General features: G+C 43.8%; 1 protein-coding gene across 2 annotated transcripts; it reads right to left on the reverse strand.

Moving 5' to 3' along the window:
- Positions 1 to 12910: 12910 nt before the first annotated feature.
- Positions 12911 to 24636, reverse strand: LOC109866226 (uncharacterized). 2 transcript variants are annotated; one of them, XM_020454775.2, is made up of 21 exons: positions 24478 to 24636; positions 24318 to 24394; positions 20205 to 20300; positions 20005 to 20129; positions 19635 to 19778; positions 19402 to 19488; positions 19158 to 19319; positions 18941 to 19037; positions 18492 to 18709; positions 18163 to 18319; positions 17703 to 17911; positions 17415 to 17532; positions 17054 to 17256; positions 16633 to 16747; positions 16305 to 16474; positions 15982 to 16079; positions 15775 to 15905; positions 15093 to 15282; positions 13378 to 13516; positions 13161 to 13281; positions 12911 to 13068 (listed from the first exon to the last, which is right to left on the reverse strand). In XM_020454775.2, the coding sequence occupies exons 1-21, from the start codon at positions 24498 to 24500 to the stop codon at positions 12989 to 12991; spliced, it is 2760 nt and encodes a 919-aa protein (XP_020310364.2). In that variant the 5' UTR covers positions 24501 to 24636; the 3' UTR covers positions 12911 to 12988. The 2 variants fall into 2 exon arrangements, with proteins under 2 accessions (XP_020310364.2, XP_031656757.1); XM_031800897.1 differs by lacking the exons at positions 24318 to 24394; positions 24478 to 24636 and adding an exon at positions 23696 to 23809.
- Between the last annotated feature and the right edge of the window lie 258 nt (positions 24637 to 24894).

Genomic DNA, 24894 nt, shown 5'->3' on the forward strand with positions numbered 1-24894 from the left:
CCCTCGATACCATATGTGAATTGATTGCCCCCATCTATCTTCTGAGCTCGTGCTACTAGGTGACCTAACCTGGGACATGCTTAACACCCCGGCCATCCTACAAACTAAGCTTGATGCCCTCAATCTCACACAAATGATCAATGAACCTACCAGGTACAACCCCAAATCAGTAAACATGGGCACCCTCATAGATGTCATCCTAACTAATTCGCGCTCCAAATACACCTCTGCTATTTTCAATCAAGATCTCAGCGATCACTGCCTCATTGCCTGCATCCGTAATGGGTCTGCGACCAAACGACCACCCCTCATCACTGTCAAACGCTCCCTGAAACACTTCTCCGAGCAGGCCTTTCTAATCGACCTGGCCGGGGTATCCTGGAATGACATTGACCTCATCCCGTCAGTAGATGATGCCTGGCTATTCATAAAAGTGCTTTCCTCACCATAAGCATGCCCCTCTCAAAAAAATGTAGAACTAGGAATAAATATAGTCTTGGTTCACTCCAGACCTGTCTGCCCTTGACCAGCACAAAAACATCCTGTGGCGTTCTGCATTAGCATCGAATAGCCCCCGTGATATGCTACTTTTCAGGGAAATTAGGAACAAATATACACAGGCAGTTAGAAAAGCTAAGGCAAGCTTTTTCAAACAGAAATTTGCATCCTGTAGTACTAACTCAAAAAAGTTCTGGGACACTGTAAAGTCCATGGAGAATAAGAGCACCTCCTCCCAGCTGCCCACTGCTCTGAGACTAGGAAACACTGTCACCGATAAATCCACTATAATTGAGAATTTCAATAAGCATTTCTCTACGGCTGGCCATGCTTTTCACATGGCTACCCCTACCCCGGTCAACTGCCCGGCACCCTCCACAGCAAACCGCCAAAGCCCCCACCATTTCTCCTTTACCCAAATCCAGATAGCTGATGTTCTGAAAGAGCTGCAAAATCTGGACCCCTACAAATCAGCCGGGCTAGACAATCTGGACCCTCTCTTTCTAAAATTATCTGCCGAAATTGTTGCAACCCCTATTACTAGCCTGTTCAACCTCTCTTTCGTATCGTCTGAGATTCCCAAAGATTGGAAAGCTGCCGCGGTCATCCCCCTCTTCAAAGGGGTTGACACTGTGACGACCCTCCCACTCTGTCTGCTGTATTCTCTCTCTGTTATTTCCTTATTAGGATGCTGGTGGGCGGAGTTGGGAGGGTCGTCAGCTTTATGGGAAACACCTGGGCCCGGTGTCTCCCAGGATAAATACACCACTTCCCCATTCATGGAGAAGACTCTCTCCATGCAGACACCTTTGTAGATTGTGTTGTGGTTCTTGGTGGCCTTTTGTTTGTTTGCTTTGGCACCTTTCAACACCCTGCATTATCACATTCATGCAAAACACTCACTTACACTACTGATTACTGATTACACACACCATTGTATATTTTCCTTAGTTGCTTTAGTTAATAAATATATATTTTGTTACTCCTTATCTCCACGTTGTCTCCCTTTGTTACGGGCGTTGAGCCGGTTCGTGACAACACTCAAACCTCTACAGACCTATATCTATCCTACCCTGTCTTTCTAAGGTCTTCGAAAGCCAAGTTAACAAACAGATTACTGACCATTTCGAGTCCCACCATACCTTCTCCGCTATGCAATCTGGTTTCAGAGCTGGTCATGGGTGCACCTCAGCCACGCTCAAGGTTCTAAACGACATCATAACCGCCATCGATAAGAGACATTATTGTGCAGCCGTATTCATCGACCTGGCCAAGGCTTTCGACTGTCAATCACAACATTCTTATTGGCAGACTCGACAGCCTTGGTTTCTCAAATGATTGCCTCGCCTGGTTTACCAACTACTTCTCTGATATAGCGTTCAGTGTGTCAAATCGGAGGGCCTGTTGTCTGGACCTTTGACAGTCTCTATGGGTGTGCCACAGGGTTCAATTCTCAGGCCGACTCTCTTTTCTGTATACATCAATGATGTTGCTCTTGCTGCTGGTGATTCTCTGATCCACCTCTACACAAACGACACCATTCTGTATACTTCTGGCCCCTCCTTGGACACTGTGTTAACTCTCCTCCAGACGAGCTTCAATGCCATACAACTCTCCTTCCGTGGACTCCAACTGCTCTTAAACGCAAGTAAAACTAAATGCATGCTATTCAATCGATCACTGCCCGCAAATGCTCGCCCGTCCAGCATCACTACTCTGGACGGCTCTGACTTAGAATACGTGGACAACTACAAATACCTGGCTGTCTGGTTAGACTGTAAACTCTCCTTCCAGACTCACATAAAGCATCTCCAATCCAAAATTAAATCTAGAATCGGCCTCCTATATCAAAGCATCCTTCACTCATGCTGCCAAACATACCCTCGTAAAACTGACCATCCTACCGATCCTCGACTTCGGTGATGTCATCTATAAAATAGCCTCCAACACTCTACTCAACAAACTGGATGCAGTCTATCACAGTGCCATCCGTTTTGTCACCAAAGCCCCATACACTACCCACCATTGCGACCTGTACGCTCTCGTTGGTTGGCCCTCGCTTCTTACTCGTCGCCAAACCCACTGGCTACAGGTTATCTACAAGTCTCTGCTAGGTAAAGCCCCGCCTTAGCTCACTGGTCACCATAGCAGCACCCACTCGTAGCGCGCGCTCCAGCAGGTATATCTCAATTGGCTTTGGTCACCCCCAAAGCCAATTCCTCCTTTGGTCGTCTTTCCTTCCAGTTCTCTGCTGCCCATGACTGGAACGAATTGCAAAAATCTCTGACGCTGGAGACTCACATCTCCCTCACTAGCTTAAGCACCAGCTGTCAGAGCAGCTTAGAGATCACTGCACCTGTACATAGCCCATCTGTAAACAAGCTATCTATCTACCTACCTCATCCCCATACTGGTATTTATTTATTTTGCTCCTCTGCACCCCAGTATCTCTACCTGCACAATCATCTTCTGCCGATCTACCAATCCAGTGTTTAATTGATATATTGTAATTACGTTTTCCACCATGGCCTATTTATTTCCTTAACTTATCTCATTTGCACTCACTGTATATAGACTTTTTGTTTTATTTTGTTCTACTGTATTATTGACTGTATGTTTTGTTTATTCCATGTGTAAATCTGTGTTGTTGTATGTGTCGAATTGCTACGCTTTATCTTGGCCAGGTCGCAGTTGCAAATGAGAAAATAAATTCGTAATTGTTTGTAATCTTTAGAGTAGTCTGTGTCTCTGAACATTTGGTTATCAATATACAGTTTATCGACTATGAAAGCTAGGCATTTCCCTTTCAATCTATTTTCCTTTCAATCTAAGACTGGATACAGAACTTTACGCCGTTCTGCAATTTCCTTCGGGAATTGATCGTTCATGCCTATTTTTGTGCCAGCAAGTCTTTTACCCAGGATTTTAACCATTATTTTATCTTTAAAGAAAGCACATTTGGTAACGATTGGGCATTCATACCTCTGCCCTCTTTGTCCGAAACAGTGTACATGTTCCAGTTGGATTTTGGACAGCTTCGAGTGGGATCTGAAACGCTGTAAGGAGGAACTCCCTAACTACACATTTAGTAACTTCTTCTTTCTCTTGGATACCTGTAAGTACCAGATTTTCTCTCGTGGATCTAATCTGTATGTCAAGTAAGGCTTCAGTAAGTCTAACTTACCAATATTGAATATTACGTTTTTATCTTGAAGTGATCTTATTTTTTACTCTAATGGTAAGACTTTGCTTGTTACAACTGCGGAAAGAAGGGACATTTCGCCAGAGCATGTCAAAACAAACCTACCAAACAGAGGGCAGCTAGGGGAGGTTGGAAAACCAGACCTACACCGAAAACAACCCTTTACAACCCACATATGGACTGACCTGAGGTAGAGACAGTTGACACCCTTGGACAGTATTTAAAGATTTTTTTAAACCGCCGTGAGGAGCCAATGGTTTGTCTCTTCATCAATGAGCACTCTCGTCAATGTACCAGAGCACAGAATAACTGATGAATTAAGAATGCTCAACACTCATTGAATATGGCCAGTCTCAGTAAATGTCTGGGAAAAATAACATCATTAAATTGTTGCAAGCAGCACAGTTAGTCACCAAACACTTTGGATAATATGAAAAAAGCCTTACCAACTCTGCTAGGGTGAGGAAAGTGGTCAGAGTGAGGTGCTCTCTTATTTGTGTCTGGAAGTAGCTAGCCAACTTTAGCCAGTTAGCTTGGGTGCTTAACTGCGAAACACCCAAAGTCGTAAAATGTATCAACTAGTAATTTATTATGCTTACAAGCTAGCAAGAGGCTGCATAGCAACAACATCAACTTCCTGTAAACATGTGAAGCTCAAACTGAAATGTTATGGTGTGTTTTACAGTATACTAAAATGAACTAATAGTAGGAAGTATATACTCATTCAGTATGTAGTACAAAATATATTAGTAAGGGTATTCGAGCACAGCTTGGGTATGTGAGTATATTGATAAAATGTGTATTTTCTGATGGCAGGTTTCAAAATGTATATTGCGGGGGTAGTAGAAAAATACCGAAGCATAGTGTGTGGGTCCGTTGGTCATTGGAAAAGTGAGTGTAGAGGCAATAGAGCTCGAAATTGGCTAAAATGAAGAAAAGTAGTATATTTAGTGGGGTAACGGGAAGAATCAGAAGCCGATTTTGGGGTTGGATAATAAATAATAATAAATACAAAATAATAAGCTGGAGATTAGGTAACATTATTAGGTAACATTTATTAATAAATAAAAACTGGATATTAGGTAACATATTAAAATTGGCAGTATATATGGGCGAGAGCACGAATACTGTTTACAAATAGTCCAACTTTGTATCACGCCGCATTTAAACAATCGCTAAAGTGTTCAAAGTTGCGGGTTCTGTGTTGATACAGTATGTGAATTTGTTATTGGCATAAAAAGACAAGCTCATATGCCAGACATCACAATCACAAGAACCGGTGAAACAGATCAGGGCGTGACAAAGAGAACATATTTGGATGTCACGAAGCACATTACACGTGATCGAGTAGGAACAATAGTGGAAGTGCATCTAAAATGTACTTGAAATAAACATCTGCATAAGAGTCTATTGTCCTGCTACTACTATAGGGCTACACCTGCTACAGTACTACAGTACACTTGTCAAAACCTGTTTCTATCAAAACAAAGAATCACACTCTCCACACATGAAATCCCAATAATTTATTAGGTATTTACCAACATTTGGGCATCACTGTGCCTTCTTCAGGTTAATGTCATGAATACTTGAGCCAGGTTATGTAGACAAACAGTGAAATTAGTGTAACTAATGACAATAGTGAGGGGTGTGTCATAATGATTAACTTAATTAGTATGAATTAGTGAAACTGTTAAAAACAATAGTTTATGACATATTAAATATATATATTAAATTACTGGGAGTTTGTGTGGAGTGTGCGACTCCCTTTGTTTTGAAAGTTGAAAGTTTATTCTCCATTTATGCACCTCCACACAAAATATTTTTTCTGGGTGTGCGCCAGCTTGTGTTTTTTATTCATGAAAACCTGTTTTCAAAATGCCACTGCTGTAAATAGTTTACATCTTGTTTACACTCTTTATTGTAACCACAATGTCACAAATTATTTGTATTTACCTTTCCAATTATTTTTAGAGTTTGGAATTTACAAATATGTGCTTTTCATGTAATTTTTCGTTAATTCCAGTTTGGATTAAAGTATGACTTTTGACTGACACCTTTAGTGAGAGGTATAATGCTCTATTTTTTATTTTATTTCTACCCTCCGAATTCATATCTAAGAGGCATTTTTCGCACCATTATTAGTTACATTGTTTTGGTTTGAAATTGTGGACAGACACTAAGAACAGCGGGAACGTTTCCCTTGTCAGTGCCATTATAAATGCAATGCCCCTTAAAGTGTAGCTCTGTGCTACCCAGTGCGGGTCCACCCCCCCCCCCCCCCCCCTCCTTTTTCTCCTTTCCCCATGGGCAAGGTCTGTCTTCTGTGCGCTGCTCTGTGGCCCTTCCCGTGACTCCTGCCTTGAAACTTGTCCACCTACAGTGGATAAAGCTGGAGCACAGCAAGGCAATCCCATTGTGCGCCACTCGGGAGTCATGACCAATATGACCATTATATATTGTCCTGCCAGAAATGTTGTTTGCAGAATTCACAGTCTGCTACGCTTGTGAAAAACAGGGGTAATAATATATCTGTGACAATATCTAATGTGTTTGGACCCCAGTGTCGTGACCTTAATGTGATGAGGCCCAAAGATGTCACGATGTCCTTTCTCTTAGTTGTCTGTTTCCTTGCACTCGTTCTGTGAGAGTGGTCTTCTGAGGACGGCTAATCAGCCATGGGTAAGAAGGCCGTGTAGACAACCGGTGACTTGAAAAGAACAACCGGATGGTCCTGCTTGAATTCACCTTCCTAGATACAGCAATCAACCGTAGCATTGATTGTTAAGAGGTTCCTTTGTCTTCCTCAACCTCGTTTTGGGATCGTGACTAATCGTGGACCCTGGCTGCAGACTAGAGGACCGCGTGCTATGTCAATTCTTAACTCGCATGTTTTATACCCCAGGGTAGAAGGGGGCGTTCCTGTATTTATGAAACGCTCTCTGGATTCCTTGGGGCATAGCTAGTTACAAGGCAAGGTATTAGGACTTACTATGATCTTGTTTAGACAACTAAAATCACAGTTCATCATTACAAAAACATTCTCTTTGATCTGGATATTCTATCTTCATATTCCATCTATCATTGTTACCACCGTTTTGGCTGAAGAAATTTGATGTCCTGTAGTTTTGGGCTGTGAAACATAGTTTTGGGCTGACAAACATTCCAGTCTCTCACTCTAGAGATGGCTGCTGCCATAACTTCCGATGGGCATGAGGTCATAACCCCCCCCATCAATCTCTCTGCTGGAGGGAGAGATTTCTGTAGAACTGTAATCCACTGTAACCTGATCCTCAGTCATGAAACCGGGAAGAGAATGGGGATCACTAATAAATACGGTTGAAAATTAGCCGGTTGGCTAAAACCGGCACTTTTACTGAAACATTGATTAATGTCCACTGTCCTGTAAAAATAAAAAATAAAATAAAACAAATACCTCTGTAGGCCATTATTGTACTTCAGTCTTCCCTGCTTTCTCAGCGGCAGCTGTAAGTGGCGTTCTCGTCGCAACACTAAGACCATCGCCGAAACAAAGACGGTTCTGCGGAGTCCCTCGAAGGCTCCACACCACTCTCACTTTAGTGTCTTACCTAGATAAGAGACACCAATGGCATTACCCATATAGTTGATGAGGATCTCCATTTTGTAAATGTACAGTCCATTAACTTCACTAGGGTAGGGGGCAGCATTTGGAATTTTGGATGAAAAGTGTGCCCAAATTAAACTGCCTGCTACTCAGGCCCAGAAGATAGGATATGCCTATAATTAGTAGATTTGGATAGAAAACACTCTAAAGTTTCCAAAACGTTAAAATAATGTCTGTGAGAATAACAGAACTGATATGGCATGCGAAAACCCGAGGAAAATCCAACCAGGAAGTACTATTATTTTGAAAGGCTGTTTTTCCATTGAAAGCCTATCCATCATACAAAGACTTAGGACCCAGTTCACGAGCTCTGTGGCTTCCTCTACATGTGGCCATTCTTTATGAGTTGTTTCAGGATTTAACTCTGAAAAATGAGGGAGAAACAGCACTTTCAATCAGAGGCCAGTGGAAATTTCCAAACATCAGCCATGCGCCTGATCGGGAACGCGCCTTTCTTGTTTCTCCTTTCCTATTGACGAAGCTTTATCCGGTTGAAATATTATTGATTATTTATGACAAAAACAACCGGAGGGTTGATTTTAAACATCGTTTGGCATGTTTCTACTAACTTTAATTGTACTTTTTAAAAACATTTCGTCTGGACATAAGCATTCGAATTACCGGACAAAACGCACAAACAAAAATACGGTTTTTGATCATAAAGAGGGACATTATCGAACAAAACAAACATTTATTGTCTAACATGGAGACCTGGGAGTGCCACCAGATGAAGATCATCAAAGGTAAGTGATTAATTTTAATGCTATTTCTGACTTTTGTGACACTCTAATTGGAAAATGGCTGTATGGGTTTCTGTGGACTAACATAATCGCAAAGTGTGTTTTCGTCGTAAGGCCTTTTTGAAATCTGACACAGCGGTTGCATTAAGGAGAAGTTTATCTTTATTCGTATGTTAAACACTTGTATCATTTATCAGTGTTTATGATGAGTATTTCTGTAATTTGATGTGGCTCTTTGCACTTTCACCGGATGTTTGTTTGACACAATGCATTTCTAAACATAAAGCGCCAATGTAAACTGAGATTTTTGGATATAAATATGAACTTTATCGGACAAAACATACATGCATTGTGTAACATGAAGTCCTATGAGTGCCACCTGATGAAGATCATGAAAGGTTAGTGATTCATTTCATCACTATTTCTGACTTGTGAGCACTCTCCTTGGTTGGAAAATGGCTGTATGGTTTTCTGTGACTAGGTGCTGACCTAACATAATCGCATGGTGTGCTTTCGCAGTAAAGCCTTTTTGAAATCGGACACTGTGGTTGGATTTACAATTAGTTTATCTTTAAAATGGTGGATAATACTTGTTTGTTTGAGGAATTTTAATTATGGGATTTCTGTTGTTTTGAATTTGGCGCCCTGCAATTTCACTGGCTGTTGTCGAGGTGGGACGACAGCTTCAAACTTATACCAGAGAGGTTAACTTCTTGGTGACAGGGTGCAGTATTTTCACGTCCGGATGAAATGCATGCCCAAATTCAACTGCCTGCTCCTCATCCCCAGAAGATAAGATATGAATATTATTAGTGGATTTGGATAGAAAACACTCTGAAGTTTTTAAAACTGTTTGAATCATGTCTGTGAGTATAACATAACTTATTTAGCAGGCGAAACCCCAAGGACAAACCATTCAGATTTTTTTTTGAGGTCACTCTTTTCAATGGGTTAGATTTCTAAGGGACCTCCATGCAGTTCCTGTCGCTTCCACTGGATGTCAACAGTCTGTAGAAATTGGTTAAGATTTTTCCTTTGTGTAATGAAGAAGTATGGCCATCTTGAAAAAGGGTAACTTGAAGTTTACTGTTAGATAGAGGCACGTGACCTGAAAGCATGCTACAGTTTGTTTTCCTCCTGTATTGAACACAGATCATCCCGTCTTCAATTTGATTGATTATTTACGTTAAAAAACACCGAAAGTTGTATTACAAAAGTCATTTGAAATGTTTTGGCAAAGTTTACAGGTAACTTTTGAGATATTTTGTAGTCACATTGCACAAGTTGGGACCGGTGTTTTTCTGGATCAAACACGCCACAAACATGTCAAACGTTTTTTATAATCAATCCTCAAGTTGTTTTACAATATGTATTCGATAATATATCAACCGAGTGTGTAGCTTTTTCAATAACAGCGGGAGAAACAATGGCCGCTTTACTCAGTTGCGCAAAACTCACTCTGAGAGCCCCCACCTACCCACTTACGCAATGTGATCCTTCACGCTCATTTTTCAAAATAAAAGCCTGAAACTATGTTAAAAGACTGTCGACACCTTGGGGAAGCCATAGAAAAAGGAATCTGGTTGATATCCCTTTAAATGGAGGATAGGCATGCTTAGGAACAGAGAGGTTTCAAAATAAGAGGCACTTCCTGATTTGATTTTCCTCAGGCCTTCGCCTGCAATATCAGTTCTGTTATACTCACAGACAATATTTGGGCAGTTTTGGAAACTTTAGAGTGTTTTCTATCTTAATCTGACAATTATATGTATATTCTAGTTTCTGGGGCTGAGAAATAGGCAGTTTCGAATGGGTACATTTTTTTGGGACAAAAACGAAAATACTGCCCCTACACGCAAAAGGTTAAGCATGTCCCAGTTTAGGTCACCTAGTAGCACAAGCTCAGAAGATAGATGGGGGGCAATCAATTCACATATGGTATCGAGGGCATAGCTGGGGGCAGAGGGAGGTATATTGCAAGCGGCAACAGTGAGAGACTTGTTTCCGGAAAGGTGAATCTTTAGAAGTAGAAGCTCAAATTGTTTGGGTACAGACTTAGCCTGCAGAGTTCTGTATTACTATCTATCTTTGCAGTAGATTGCAACACCGCCCCCTTTGGCAGTTCTATCTTGGCGGAAAACGTTATAGTTAGCCATGGAGATTTCAGGGTTTTTGGAGGTTTTCCTATGCCAGGATTCAGACACGGCTAAGACATCTGGGTTGGCAGAGTGTGCTAAAGCAGTGAGTAAAACAAACTTAGGGAGTTGGCTTCTAATGTTAACATGCATGAAACCAAGGCTTTTACATTTACAGAAGTCATCAAATGAGAGCACCTGGGGGGCGGGAGTGGAGCTAGGCACTGCAGGACTGCAGGACTCCACATCACCAGAGGAACAGAGGAGAAGAAAGATAAGGGTACGGCTAAAGACTATACGAACTGGCCGTCTAGCACGTTCAGAACAGAGAGTAAAAGGAGCAGGTTTCTGGGCACGATAGCATAGATTCAAGGCATCGTGTACAGACAAAGGTAAGGTAGGATGTGAGTACCTTGGAGGTAAACCTAGGCAATGAGTAATGAAGAGAGATAGTCTCTAGAGATGTTTAAACCAGGTGATGTCATCGCATATGTAGGAGGTGGAACAACATGGTAGGTTAAGGCATATTGAGCTGGGCTAGAGGCTCTACAGTGACATAAGACAGTAATCACTAACCAGGACAGTAATGGACAAGGCATATTGATATTAGAGAGAGGCATGCGTAGCCAAGTGAACATATGGGTCCAGTGAGTGGTTGGGCTGGCTGGGGACACGGCGATTCAGACAGTTAGCAGGCTAACAAGCTAACAGTTAGTAGGCCGGGGCTAAACAAGCTAGCAGTTAGCAGGCCGGGTTAGCAAGCAAGCAGTTAGCATGGGCTAGCAGTTACAGACTGGGCAGGTAAGCTAGCAGTTAGCATGCCGGGGCAGGCAGCTAGCAGTTAGTAGACCGGGGCAAGCTAGCAGTTAGCAGGCCGGGTTAGCAAGCAGACCGGGTTAGCAAGCAAGCAGTTAGCAAGGGCTAGCAGTTAGCAGACCGGGCAGGCAAGCTATCAGTTAGCAGACCGGGCCCGGCAAGCTAGCAGTTAGCAGACCGGGTTAGCAAGCAAGCAGATAGCAGGCCTTTGGGGGATGTCACGATGGGGGTAAGTCTGTTTTTGCCTCTTCGTGCGGTGACATCGATAGACCGGTCGTGGAATTAGTAGGGTTCCAGGTAGCTCTAGGTAGCTAGCAGGTCTAGCTGGTTAGCATAATGGGCCTTCAGCGGGCGTCGCGCCTGAGGGGCCTGTTGGAGTCCTCGGGCAGATTATGTCCGTATTCCGGTCGTAGGGGATCTGCGGGGTTCCATGCCCCGTACCGGCTGTAGAAGGGGTCCGGATATTGTAGCCCAGGAGTATACTTCGGTGGTAGCACAGGAGCCCTGGCCGGGCTAGCTTCAAGCTAATTGGTGCTTGCTCTGGGATGGAAACGCTAGTCAGGAGTAGTCATCCGTGATTGCGGTTAGCTAGTTGTGAAGATCCAGATGAAAATGTTCAGTTTGCGGTAGGAATCCGGGGATAAAAATAACAGGCCCGTTATGCTCTGGTTAGAGTCAAGTTGTTCGACCTGACGAGAGCTTTCCGTGCTGAAGGTTAGCTGATGACCGCTGGCAATGGTTTGCTGACTGATAGCTGGTAGTTAGCTGGCTAGCTTCAGTTGAGGGATTCCGGATCCGAAGTAAATACTTTAGGGGGAAAAAAAAAAGCAGATCCACGCCACATTGGGTGAGGCGGGTTGCAGGAGAGTATTTAGATGGAGGTTTAGCAAAATATTTTAAAGGGTATGCGACGAAAAATATGTAAAACGATATATACAAGGGACACGACAGGACAAAGACTTTTCCAACAGTCTTGAAGGAGTTTCCACATATGCTGAGCACTTGTTGGATGCTTTTCCGTCCAATTCAAAGTTGTGATTTGTCTCATTGTTCCAACCTGCTGCTGGCTTTTTTTTCTTCTTCTAAGAGACCTGGTCCAGAGGCAGGTAAAAGGGTTTAAAATTAAGCAACTACATTACACTACTGACCTAGTCAAAGCTTCCTCCAGAATCTCATACAGCTGTAGTAACTGAACTCAACCTGCAGGTTTGAGTAGGAGGAAGCAGCTGTAGGCAAGGTTTGACTGGTGTGTACTTGCCCAGAGACCAAGCCAACTCAGATTTGGCTTCTGCCAGCAATTCTGCAGGAGCAAGCCCCCCCCCCCCCAAAAGCAAAGTCAACAGGTGCAGTGCCCCTTTAAAAACACCTGGAAATTTAAGTAGCAAGGGATTTACATTGCAAGAGAAAGTTGTCAAATATTTGGCATAATGTCAGAAGCCAATGGGAAAAGTACACACTTCATTCCCCTGGTTAGTTTGTCACAGGATGCATTGGCAATGTGAAAGGGGCAACCCTCCTACTTCCAGTGGGAATACTGTTGTGCACCACTTTGAGACAAAGCCTTACAGTGCATGGGAGAAGGCCTTGATGCCATGTACCCGGGTCACCAAGAATGTCAAGTCTTAGTTATTAGAATATTTAGGTATTGTGTTAGTGTTAGCACTGGTCCTGAAATGTTGGAAAGAGTTGAACCAGAGTTAAAATGTTAATACAATTGTATTACTTTATTGAAAAATAGCTTCACTGCCATGACCAAGTGTCAGTGTCCCAACAACCTCTGTTGAGGGGGCACACCATTTGTCAAGTTATCCCTGGACTAGCTAGCTCATTACTCAGCACCACGTTAGAGTTTGAAAGAAATGAGTTCTTAAGGTGCTGACTAAACCAATCGGAATTTATTTAAAATTGTACAATGAAGCATAAACAAATAAATGGAACACTTTTATTACATTTTCTAAACAAAGTTGGATGAGTCAGACAGAAGAATAGGTCCAGATGAGATCTGATGCTGGCTGATGTCTGCAGCTCTGCGACCTAGAACAAGATCATACAAAGGGTCAGGAGGACAGGACGAAGTTCATACTAATGTGGTACTAATGTGGGGGGGGGTTGACTTATGAACATACCTCTTCTTGAGCCAGTTGGTTTGAGAGGCTTTGCGTTCCAAAGGGGGCTTGCACACTGGCCAGAGCAGATGCCATCAGGTTTGGTGGTGTCGCAGAGGTCTGCATCACAATGAACAAAGATCTATGGAGAGGAGTCAGTTTTAATATATAGTTTTTAAATGACTCAAGCTAGCATCACAAAGAACGTAGGCCCTTCAGAGCAACTGGTCTAAATTACCTGTTCTTTCAGGACTGTCTCATCCGTGGTGAAGGTGAACATCTTGACTGAGAAGCGTTTGACATGAGCGGGTATATGAATCCTGGCGTCTGCAACAACTGGATGGAAGACTATGTAGCGGTCATCAAGATTCTCACAACTGAGGGGAGAAAGAGAATACATTTGCTTTAAATGTTATGCAGCAGAACACCAATTTTTTGGTTAAGTTAAAGTAGTCTCTCCCTGTTTGGTGTGTAGTGACTGACCCTGGGTTCTAATCATTTTTAGCCTGGCTACCCATCCACATCACGCCAGCCATAGGCCATCCCCCACAATGAATGGAGATTGATATAGCAGCAAGAATTCAGGGTGAGTTGTCAGGTTCATATAAAAACTGCATTTATTTTCAGCAAACTTAACATGTAAATATTTGTATGAACATAAGATTCAACAACCGAGACAAACTGAACAAGTTCCACAGACATGTGACTAACAGAAATGGAATAGCGTGTCCTTAAACAAAGGGGGGGCCCTAGCCCTCACCCGCCGATCCAACAGGTCCCAGACGTTCTCAATGGGATTCGTCCTCGTTGCTGGCCATGGCAGAACTGACATTCCTGTCTTGCAGGAAATCACGCACAGAACGAGCAGTATGGCATTGTCATGTCAGGGTGAGCCTGCAGGAAGGGTACCACATGAGGGAGGAGGATGTCTTCCCTGTAATACACAGCATTGACATCATTGTATGCAATCTCACAAGCTCAGTCTGATGATGCTGTGACACACCGCCCCAGACCATGATGGACCCTCCACCGCCAAATCTATCCCGCTCCAGAGTACAGTCCTCAGTGTAATGCTCATTCCGGTGACAATAAACGCAAATCTGACCATCACCCCTGGTGAGACAAAACCGCGACTCGGCAATGAAGAGCACCCTTTGCCAGACCTGTCTTATCCAGCGATGGTGGGTTTGCGCCTATAGGAGACGTTGTTGCCGGTGAGGACCTGCCTTAAAACAGACCTACAAGCCCTCAGTCCAGCCTCTCTCAGCCTCCTGCGAACACTGATGAAGGGATTGTGCTTTCTTGGTGTAACTCGGGCAGTGGTTGCCATCCTGTCCCGCAGGTGTGATGGTCGGATGTACTAATCCTGTGCAGGTGTTACACGTGGTCTGCCACTGCGAGGACGTTCAGCTGTCTGTCCTGTAGCGCCGTCTTAGGCATCTCACAGTACGGACGTCGCAATTTATTGCCCTGGCCATGTTTGCAGTCCTCATGCCTCCTTGCAGCACGCCTAAGGCACGTTCACGCAGATGAGCAGGGACCCTGGGAATCTTTCTTTTGGTGTTTTTCCAGAGTCAGTAGAAAGGCCTCTAGTGGCCAACATTTTCATAATGGTCACCTTAATTGTCTAACATTTGTAAGCGTCTTAACCCTTCCACTGGTGCATGTTCACTAATGGTTTAGGGTTCAATGAACAAGCAGGGGAAAGTGTTTAAACCCTTTGCAATGAAGATCTGTGAAGTTATTTGGATTTTGACAAATTCTTTGAAAGACAGGGTCCTGAAAATGGGACGTTTACTTTTTTTGCCCAGTGTGCAGACAAGCAAACTGCTGGCAACAAGAAATTAAGACAAGTTTAAATCCTAGTAACTGCAACCCTAATCATGTCACTTGGTTATCCTGGTTATCCAAGACAAGTCTCAAAGTTTGTATATCAAAAGTCATGCTAGCTACCGTTTCACAATGAGGTCCCAGCTAGGTAGAGTGGTCCTGTCCTCATGTAGAGTTGCCCAGCAGTTCTCCAAGACCAGTGCAATCCGAGGGTCAGTAGACCACATCAGCTCCACTTCAAAATACAGAGGCTGTTGCAAGTACTTCACCACTGGGTAGTCCTCAGTTTGGTAGAATAAGTCATAAGAAACCTCTGAAAACAGAAATAGAATTGTCACATGCGCCAAGAGGTGTAGACCTTGCAAATACTTAAAATGCAGTTAAAAATAACTACAAAATAAATAAAAGTACCAAATAATTAAAGAGCAGCGAGGCTATATATGGGTACAGAGTCAATGTACAGGGGCACCGGTTAGTTGATGTAATATGTACAAGTAGGTAGAGTTATTAAAGTGACGATGCATAGATATAGCAGCAGTTTAAGGGGGGGGGGGATGCAAAAAGTCAGGGTAGCCATGTTAGATGTTAATTAGATGTTGATGAATTATCAAAAATATTTTTACATCACTTTCAGGGAATAGGGATAACAACCACCCCCCCCAGCCATAAGATTTATTTAGACATCTATGGTTGGAAAAATTGAGCATACTTAAGTTTAGGTTTAAGGTAAAAATGTAACCTCAACATTCAGTGAATAGAACACCCATATTGGGACAGGGTTGCACCCAAACTAGTCTAGTTTTACCCTGGGCTAGTCTCATTTGGACCACTAGTTGTCCCACTCCAGGATCAGCCTTGGGGTCGCTGTTCCTTGGCCTAGTACGGAATGCCATGGTCTCAGTGTCGTTGACCAGGTAGTAGCAGGAGACTGTGTGCCTGAAAGAAGCAGTCAAACCAGTGAGGGATATGCATATGACTGAGGGGTGGTCACAACATAGTGGCACATTCTTACCGATAGTCTGGATTGATTAGACCTTTCCTACTTTTATGTTTGCCCATGCTGTGGTGCATGGAGATTTCATTCTCGTACGCCATGACATTGTCGAAGAACTACAAAGAGAGGAGAGGCCTATTAGAGCTGCAAACTTATCAGTACATGTACAGTATTAGACAAGTCATTTACAGTACAGAAAGGTAAAGTCTAGACAACTGGGCCTGTGTCAGCACAGGAGTGCTAACATAGGCACAAATAGCCCCTGCAATTAAAAACCAGGTCACAGCTCAGCACTCCTAATCTGAGACACTTTAGAACTATGGGCCCAGAAACAGTCTCACTGTTCTGGTGGTGCCACAGGAGTTGAGGTTGAAGGAGAAGAAGGCAAAGCGGTCATTGCTGAAGACCGGTTTACATGACTGGTCACTCAAGGTCAGGTATTTGGGGTTTAGGTTGCGAACAGATTCCACCTTCACTGCCAGTGCAGTCACTGTGCCATTGGGGTAGCACTCTGAAATAAAAGCAAAGTGTTCAACAAAGCAAGTGTAGAAAAGGTAGTGCACCCTTACCCAAGTCAACATGCTGTTCTTGTAATATTTAAATCAGCTCTTTAACTTTCTAATAGTCTTAATCAAGTATAAAGCATATGACTTAAAATTGAAAACAAACCAGTCATGGTCAAGGGGAAGTAGCAGGCAAGCGAGAGGTCGTTGAGTTGCCACATGTTAGGGGTCTCCAAGAGCAACAAGTCTACTCTGGCTCTGATAGAGTCAGACTGCACCGTCTTAAAAAATATAAAACAATCATTCAGGGGCAGGCAAGTACGATTTAGCAGCTGGACAAGATTAAACTGATGGTCAGGAACAGTCACTGCTAATTGGCCCCAAGTAAGCTAAACTTCAAAACATGTTACATTAAGACAACGTGGAAATGTACAAATCTGGAAACTGGGGCAAAAGTCTAACAACCCCTGGCTTATTAGGTAGGTCAATAAAAAGGTTAGCTGATCCCCATTGTTACACAAGTTTGGCTTGCAAGGGTAGTGTAGTGGTATTAGAGCTACAAGTAAACATGAGCAGACACCTCATACCTCAAAAACTGTATCAGGAGCGGTGTACGGCACTACGATACTGACGTGAGTGTTGTTGTCAGTGAGACTATACAGCTCAGTGTCTAGCTCCCTCCATGAACCAGCATGAAGCATCATGATCTGGAAGTTATCCCCTTGGCTCCCATATTTGACAGAAATGTAGAAATTGTCCTGGTCACAGAATCCAGTGGTCGTGGGAAGAACTAAAGGGGTAAAGCTTAAATTCAGTTCTGTCATGACAAATAATCGAATCCTTTAGTTGATCTGAAGCACCTGGCTGGGTGCATGCAATATGATGCCCAACATCCTTGAGTCATTCTACTGAAGGGAGCTAGAGGAGATTTAACCCAAGTGGCCTTACCAACATCTTCCAGGGAGGCCTCCAGCTCTGCAGGGTGGGGGAATGGGATTTGTTCAGGCAGGATGAGCAGACCGAAGACCAGAGGGAGGAAGTAGACAGTTGTCAAGGGATTAGGGTTCTGCAGATTGTGGAAGTTTAAAAAAAAAGAGCATTACATGTTGGTAGTGTTCTGCATGTCATCTGTTCAAGTACTCTAAACTGAAAATCCCAAAATGTTACTTTACGAGATTTATACTGGCATAAATATATTTACAACATTCTACAATCGATTTGACCAAAGGGACCTACATGTTTCAGGACAACTTCATCTGAGAAGGGCACTTGTAGCGAGAAGGTCTTTGAGCTGTTGGCGAAGCGGTGCTCCTGAAAGTCAAAACCTCTGGCATTGCACTCCGTGACAGTCAGCACCCCAGTAGTGAAAGTAATGTTCAGCAGCGACACATCATGGAGGAAGGTCCCTAAGAGGACGTTGAACACCTTCTGCTCAGGAACTATGCCTAGAAGACAACGGGTAGAGGCCAACATGGGTTAAACAGCTACGTTTAATGGGGTGTGTTAATGCACAAAACATTGCAGAGAGTAATTGAATTAGAGCCAACATGCCATATTCTACATCAGTGTCATCATTTTTGTATTCGGGACCAGCAAGCTATGACTTCCTACTTGGACTAGCACCCATTTAAACTAGACATTGGGAAACAGTTTAGCACTATACAGCCTGCCTTTACTACAAGTGAAGTAGACTCACTTTCAGTAACATGTGGAGGTCTGGGCATCAGAGGGGTAGTGATGGGAAAGAGGACTTTATATCGCGTGTCAGCCCGTGTGTCTTCTGCCCTCCACAGCAACTCAAGCATGGGTTCAACAGTGTAGGTTATGTGGTATGAATAATCTGGGGCGTGACTCTGCACTCAGAATGAAGTAATTACAAATCAGGTAAATAATGTCATCTTAAGAGGGTTGTGTTCAATGGGCACCAAACAGATGAAAATTGACTGAAAGGGACTAGTCCAAAATGCTAATGAACCATTGAAAATTATTAGTTGTGCCGTAATGAAAATGTAAGTCATGTCAGACCTTGTAGTAGCCATCAGGTGACCCCACAGGAAGCTCAATGACAACATGGGACTCTGTGATTGACAGCTTGTAGCGTCTGATGGCCATCATGGTTTTGTCCAACCTCTGGCCATCGATGCCCATGTGAGTCTCCAGGATCTTGAAGGCGCTAGAGATCAGCGGGGGGATGCGGCGAGGCACGTACCAGGTGATCACCTCATCAGTGAAGACCAAGCCACCTGCAGAGGAAGCAAATGAGCAGTTCCATAGGCACATTGATTAGTGATCCTCAATGCTAAGTAGCCCCAGCTAAGTGGCTAACCTGCCAATACTGCTAATCCAGGGAGTTCACCAATCAGTTTAGTCAGGTGTGATAAATGAAGCTGGGACAAAACCCCTATGCTACAGCAGTACTCCAAGCAGGAATGAAAACATAGTGAGAGTCCCATTTAAACAACATATACACATACCTGTAGGACAGGCAGCAGCCGAAACTATGATGGCCAGCCTGCGAACCTGCTTGTAGTAAGTGGACACACTGAAGACCTCCATGGGAACTCCTGCCACCTGGGGAGAGAAGGAAAATGATCCTTCTACATGACAGGCATATTCTAGCCAATAAATGTCTGCCATGCTAACAGGGAAGTGATACACCAGGATGCAGAAGATGCTTGGGCAGAGGCTCACTTCTTCAGCGTAGGTCTCCGGCATGTTGTAGGGGCTTCGCAACACCAGTCTTGTTGGGGTAGTCATTGCACCGTAGCCAGCTCGGTGAGCATCCTTCAGCACCATGACCTTCGAGTCAGGGGTGTGAAATGTCATCTTCCAGATGCTGTTTGGCGCAACGGCCTATCAAGGGAAAATAGCAACTCAGTTCAGACAAGTCATTCTTGCCAGCTGTATACAAACTAAATCTATTCATGAGACATACGTCAGGGATGGCATCCTGCCAGGTCTCTTGAACTTTCTGGCCATCCATGGTGACTGGGACTTCTGGAGTGACCATGAGGGTTGACACCTAAGGGACAGAGCAAGTCACCAAAGCATGCTCAGTAAATTCTAAACCAAACCATTGCCTGCCAGCACCCCCCAATCCAAATGTACTGTAAAGCCATGTATTGATATGGCCACCTGAAAATCTAGGGATGATCAGGATTGCCTCACCTCCATGTAGTTCCTGTCACAGAGAATTTCCCGGGACGCCCAGCGGGAGTAGCTGCATGTCTCGGTCACGTCATGCTGGATCTTCTTTGACAGGCCATCGCCATACATTTGGAATCGCAGGCCAAGGTTAAATGTCTCATCCGCCTATGGGAACAAATGTAGTACTGGGTCAAGTTCATTATGCACTAAACATAAACTGGCTGAAACAGGGGTTGAATACCTAGAACGCTGGTAGTGCTGCAAGAGCTTTTGACATTTTCCCTAAATGAATACGCATTAGTGATTCGAGGAGTTAACAGACACCAGGTAACCAGATCAAGAAACACCCTCAAGTTGTCATTTGTGAACTTCAATGTCCCTTTAAGATTACCTGGTTGTCAACATAACAGCCCAACAAGGACACAAAGACTTTTGTGTTCCCCCAAGGGTCAGAGTCCATGCTGTATCCACACTGGGCAGCCAAGGTGGGCGACAACGGTATAATTTCAGTGCCATCTGAAAGCACAGTGGTGGATAAGAGCAGAGCAGATTTGAGAGTAACGTTCACATAAACATGGAGAATCTACTCACTGATGACAGCAATTTCTAGCTGGCTCCCCACAGCCAGAGCTTCGTCCAATGTTAGCCTCATGATATTCCAAAGGCACTCAGACCTCAAACCACCATCTGTTTGGAGAGAAGGTGCCAGTAAGTCATATTGATCAGTGTTAAGTAGGTACAGATGCACTACAGGCAAAAATTAAACAACTTAGATCATTTGGGGTAGCAGTCAGATATGTTCTTTGTCTTGTCTCATTTTTTCTTCGCATATATTTTTAATCTCAATCTACAGACTGAACATGCTCTCCTGCAACCCATCTCACCCAATGTGGTATGGATCTAATATTTTTTTTATACATGAGAACTGGAACCCCGTTCAGAAGCTAGCCAGATAACGGCTAGTAGTCAGTTAGCCACTGCTAGCGGTCATCACCATTGACTCAGACATCTTCGATATCAAACCAGAGCATATCAGACTGCTTTTTCTCTACTACATCTACGGATTCCTACTGCAAGCTCTGAACTTTTACTCTGGATCATCGCAGCTAGCTAGCTGCTATCCGAGTGGCTACTCTTGGCTAACGTCTGTCCTGAAGCAAGCGACACTTAGCCTCGAGCTAGGCCCCATCTCCCGGCTAGCCGAAGAGATCCAGACAATTCCTGGGGTTCAATACATTTTGCCAATTGACTTGGACCATTTGCTGCCGACACGGAGCCCCGCCGATCCATCACGACTGGTCTGCCGATGTAACTGTCCGAGGGGGTTACTTCAGACTCTCCCGTTGCGACATCCGAGGCCCATCTGCTAGCTGTCTGAAATTGCCATGCCTCCAGGTCACCTAGTTACTCACTGGACCCTACGATCACTCGGCTACACATACCTCTCCCTATTTTCAAGATGGCTTGTCTACTGCTGTTTTGGTTAGTCTTTTTTCACTGGAGAGCCTCCAGCCCTGCTCAATATGCCTTAGCTACCCCTTTTGTTCCACCCCCCACACATGCAGTGACCTCACCTGGCTTAAAAGGAGCATCTAGAGACAAAACCTCTCATCGTCACTCAATGACTAGGCTTACCTCCACTGTACTCGCATCCTACCACACCCTTGTCGGTACATTATGCCTTGAATCTATTCTACCACACCTAGAAATCTGTTCCTTTTACTCTGTTCCAAATGCACTAGACGACCAGTTATTTTGGCCTTCAGCCATACTTTTATCCTACTCCTCCGGTGATGTAGAGGTTAACCAAGAAGGCCCTGCAGCTCCCAGCATCACTCCCATTCCCCAGGCGCTCTCATTGGTTGAATTCTGTAACCGTAAAAGCATTGTTTCATGCATGTTAACATTAGAAGCCTCAAGTTGATTTATTCACTGCTTTAGCACACTCCGCCAACCCGTACGTCCTAGCCGTGTCTGAATCCTGGCTTAGGAAGGCCGCCAATGTCCATCCCGAACTATAACATTTCCGACAAGATAGAACTGCCAAAGAGAGCAGAGTTGCAATCTACTACAGAGCTAGCATGACAGAACTATGCAGGCTATCCAGGTCTGTGCCCAAACAAGTCAAGCTTCTACTTAAAAAAACACCTTTCCAGAAACAAGTTTCTCACCGTTGCTGCTTGTTAGACCCCCTTCAGCCCGAAGCTGGTCCCTGGAAACTATATGTGAATTGATCACCCCCCATCCATCTTCAGAGTTTGTATGGTTAGGTGACCTTAGCTGGGACATGCTTAACATCCCAGCCATCCTACAATCTAAGCTAGATGCCCTCAATCTCACAAATTATTAATGAACCTACAAGGTGCAACCCCAAACCCGTGAACACGGGAACCCTCTTAGATATAATCCTTACCAACTTGCCCTCTAAATACACCTCTGCTGTCTTCAACCAGGATCTCAGTGATCACTGCCTCATTACCCGTAGTGGGTCCACGGTCAAACAAAAACCCCTCACTGTCAAACACTCCCTCAAACACTTCAGCGAGCAGCCCTTTCTAATTGACCTGGCCCGGGTATCCTGGAAGGATATTGACCTCATCCCGTCAGTGGAGGATGCCTGGGTGCTCTTCAAAAGTGCTTTCCTCACCATCTTAAATAAGCATGCCCCATTCTTAAAATGTAGAACTAAGACCCGATATAACCCTTAGCTCACCCCAGACTTAACTGGGGGGGCTAGCGTCGCATAGCCCCCGCGATATGCAACTTTTCAGGGAAGTCAGGAACCAATATACTCAGTCGGTTAGAAACGCTAAGGCTAGCTTTTTCAAACAAAAATTTGCTTCTTGTAGCACTATCTCCAAAAAGATCTTGGACACTAAGGTCAATGGAGAATAAGAGCACCTCCTCCCAGCTGCCCACTGCACTGAGGATAGGAAACACTCACCACTGATAAAGCTACGATTATTGATCATTTCAATATGCATTTTTCTACAGCTGGCCATTCTTTCCACCTGGCAACCCCTACGCCGGCCAACACCTCAGCACCCCCTGAAGCAAATTGCCCAAACACCCACCCACTTCTCCTTCACCCAAAACCAGACAGCCAATATTATGAAAGAGCTACAAATCAGCTGGGCAAAACAATATGGACCTCAAATTATCTGCCAAAATATTTGCTGCCCCTATTCAACCTCCTTGGTATCGTATGAGATCCCTAAAGTTTGGAACGCTGCCGCGGTCATCCCCCTCTTAAAAAGGTGGAGACACTCGACCAAAACTGTTATAGAACTATATCCATCCGGTCCTGCCTTTCAAAAAAAAAAAATCTAAAGCCAAGTTAACAAACAGATCACCAACCATTTCAAAGCCCACAGTCCCTTCACTATGCAAACTGGTTTCCAAGCTGGTCATGGGTGCACCTCAGCCATGCTCAAGGTCCTAAACGATATCATAACCGCCATCAATAAAAGACAATACTGTGCGGCCGTATTCATCAACCTGGCCAAGGCTTTCGACTCTGTCAATCACCGCATTCTTATTGGCAGACTCAATAGCTCTGGCTTCTCAAATGACTGCCTCACAAACTACTTCTCAGATAGAGTTAAGTGTGTCAAATCAGAGGGACTGTTGTCCAGACCTCTGCAGTCTCTGGGGGTGTCACAGAGTTCAGTTCTCAGGACAACTCTTTTCTCTGTATATAGCAATGATGTCGCTCTTGCTGCTGGTGATTCTCTAATCCACCTCTACACTGATGACACCATTCTGTATACTTCTGGCCCTTCTTTGGACACTGTGCTAACAAACCCCCAAACGAGCTTCAACACCATACAACACTCCTTCCGTGGCCTCCAACTGCTAGTAAAACTAAGTGCATGCTCTTCAACAGATTTCTGCTTGCACCCTCCCAACTAGCATCACTAATCTAAACAGTTCTGACCTAGAATATGTGGACAACTAGCTAGGTGTCAGGTTAGACTACTCTCCTTCCAGAGTCACATTAAGCAATTCCAATCCAAAGTTAAATCTAGAATCAAATTCCTATTTCACAACAATGCCTCCTTCACTCATGCCACCAAACATACCTTCATAAAACTGAATATCCTTCCAGTCCTTGACTTCAGTGACATCATTTACAAAATAGCCTCCAACACTACTCAGCAAATTGGATGCAGTCGATCACAGTGCCACCCGTTTTGTCACCAAAGCCCCATATACACTACCCACCACTGCGACCTGTACGCTCTTGTTGGCTGACTATCCTTCCAATCCTTGACTGGAACAAATTGCAAAAATCTTACAGCTCCCTCTAACTTTAAGTATCAGTTGTCAGAGCAGCTTACCAATCAATGTACACAGCCAATCTGTAAACAGCACACCCAACTACCTCACCCTCATATTATTACTTACCCTCTTGCACCCCAGTATTTCTACTTGCACATCATCTACACATCTATCATGCCAGTGTTATTCATGCTAAATTGTAATTACTTCACCTCTATGGCCTATTTATTGCCTACCTCCCTACATTTGCACAATAAATATATACACGTATTTTCTATTGTGTTGACTGTACATTTGTTTATGTACAACTGCTGTTTTTGTCACATTGCTTTGCTTGATCTTGGTCAGGTCGCAGTTCTAAATAAGAACTTGTTCTCAACTGGCCTACCTGGTTAAATAGAAAATGAATTAGGTAGCACTAACCTGGATGTGAACTGGGCTTGGAACTAGGACTCTGGAACAGACCAGTGACTGGGACAGCTAGCAAAATCCATGTCACACTAAGATAACACAAAAATATATAACTCATTAATATTTCCAGATGTAACAAGTACACCGCATAAGAAAAGCTCAGAAGACTTACAAACATTCAAAAACATGCATCATGCCAAATCAAAAGGGAGCTTTGGCCTGTAGGTGGCCCACCACTGTCAACAACCAAGTGCAGCCCAGCTGTAAACTATACCACTGGAACACAGTAATTGATGTCGCATGTGGCCCTCCCCAGGTGTTATCTGGTAGCCAATCACACTGGCAGCAAGTGACAGTCATTAGCAATTAACAGCCCACATTCACAGCATGTTAGCTGTAATCAGATGGCAGAACGGTCAGATAGAAATGTGCTACATAGAACTGACATGCTTCTCTGTCATGTAGAGTAAATGTGTTTGAGAGCCTTCCCTTTATATTTCTGCAAATGTACTTTTTTAATTCCATCTAGCTTTTTTTAATTATTCCTTTTATTATTCTAATTTATGTCACATTCAACTGTATCAAACAT

This window comes from Oncorhynchus kisutch, linkage group LG21 (genome assembly GCF_002021735.2).
Source record: "Oncorhynchus kisutch isolate 150728-3 linkage group LG21, Okis_V2, whole genome shotgun sequence".
NCBI lineage: Eukaryota > Metazoa > Chordata > Actinopteri > Salmoniformes > Salmonidae > Oncorhynchus > Oncorhynchus kisutch.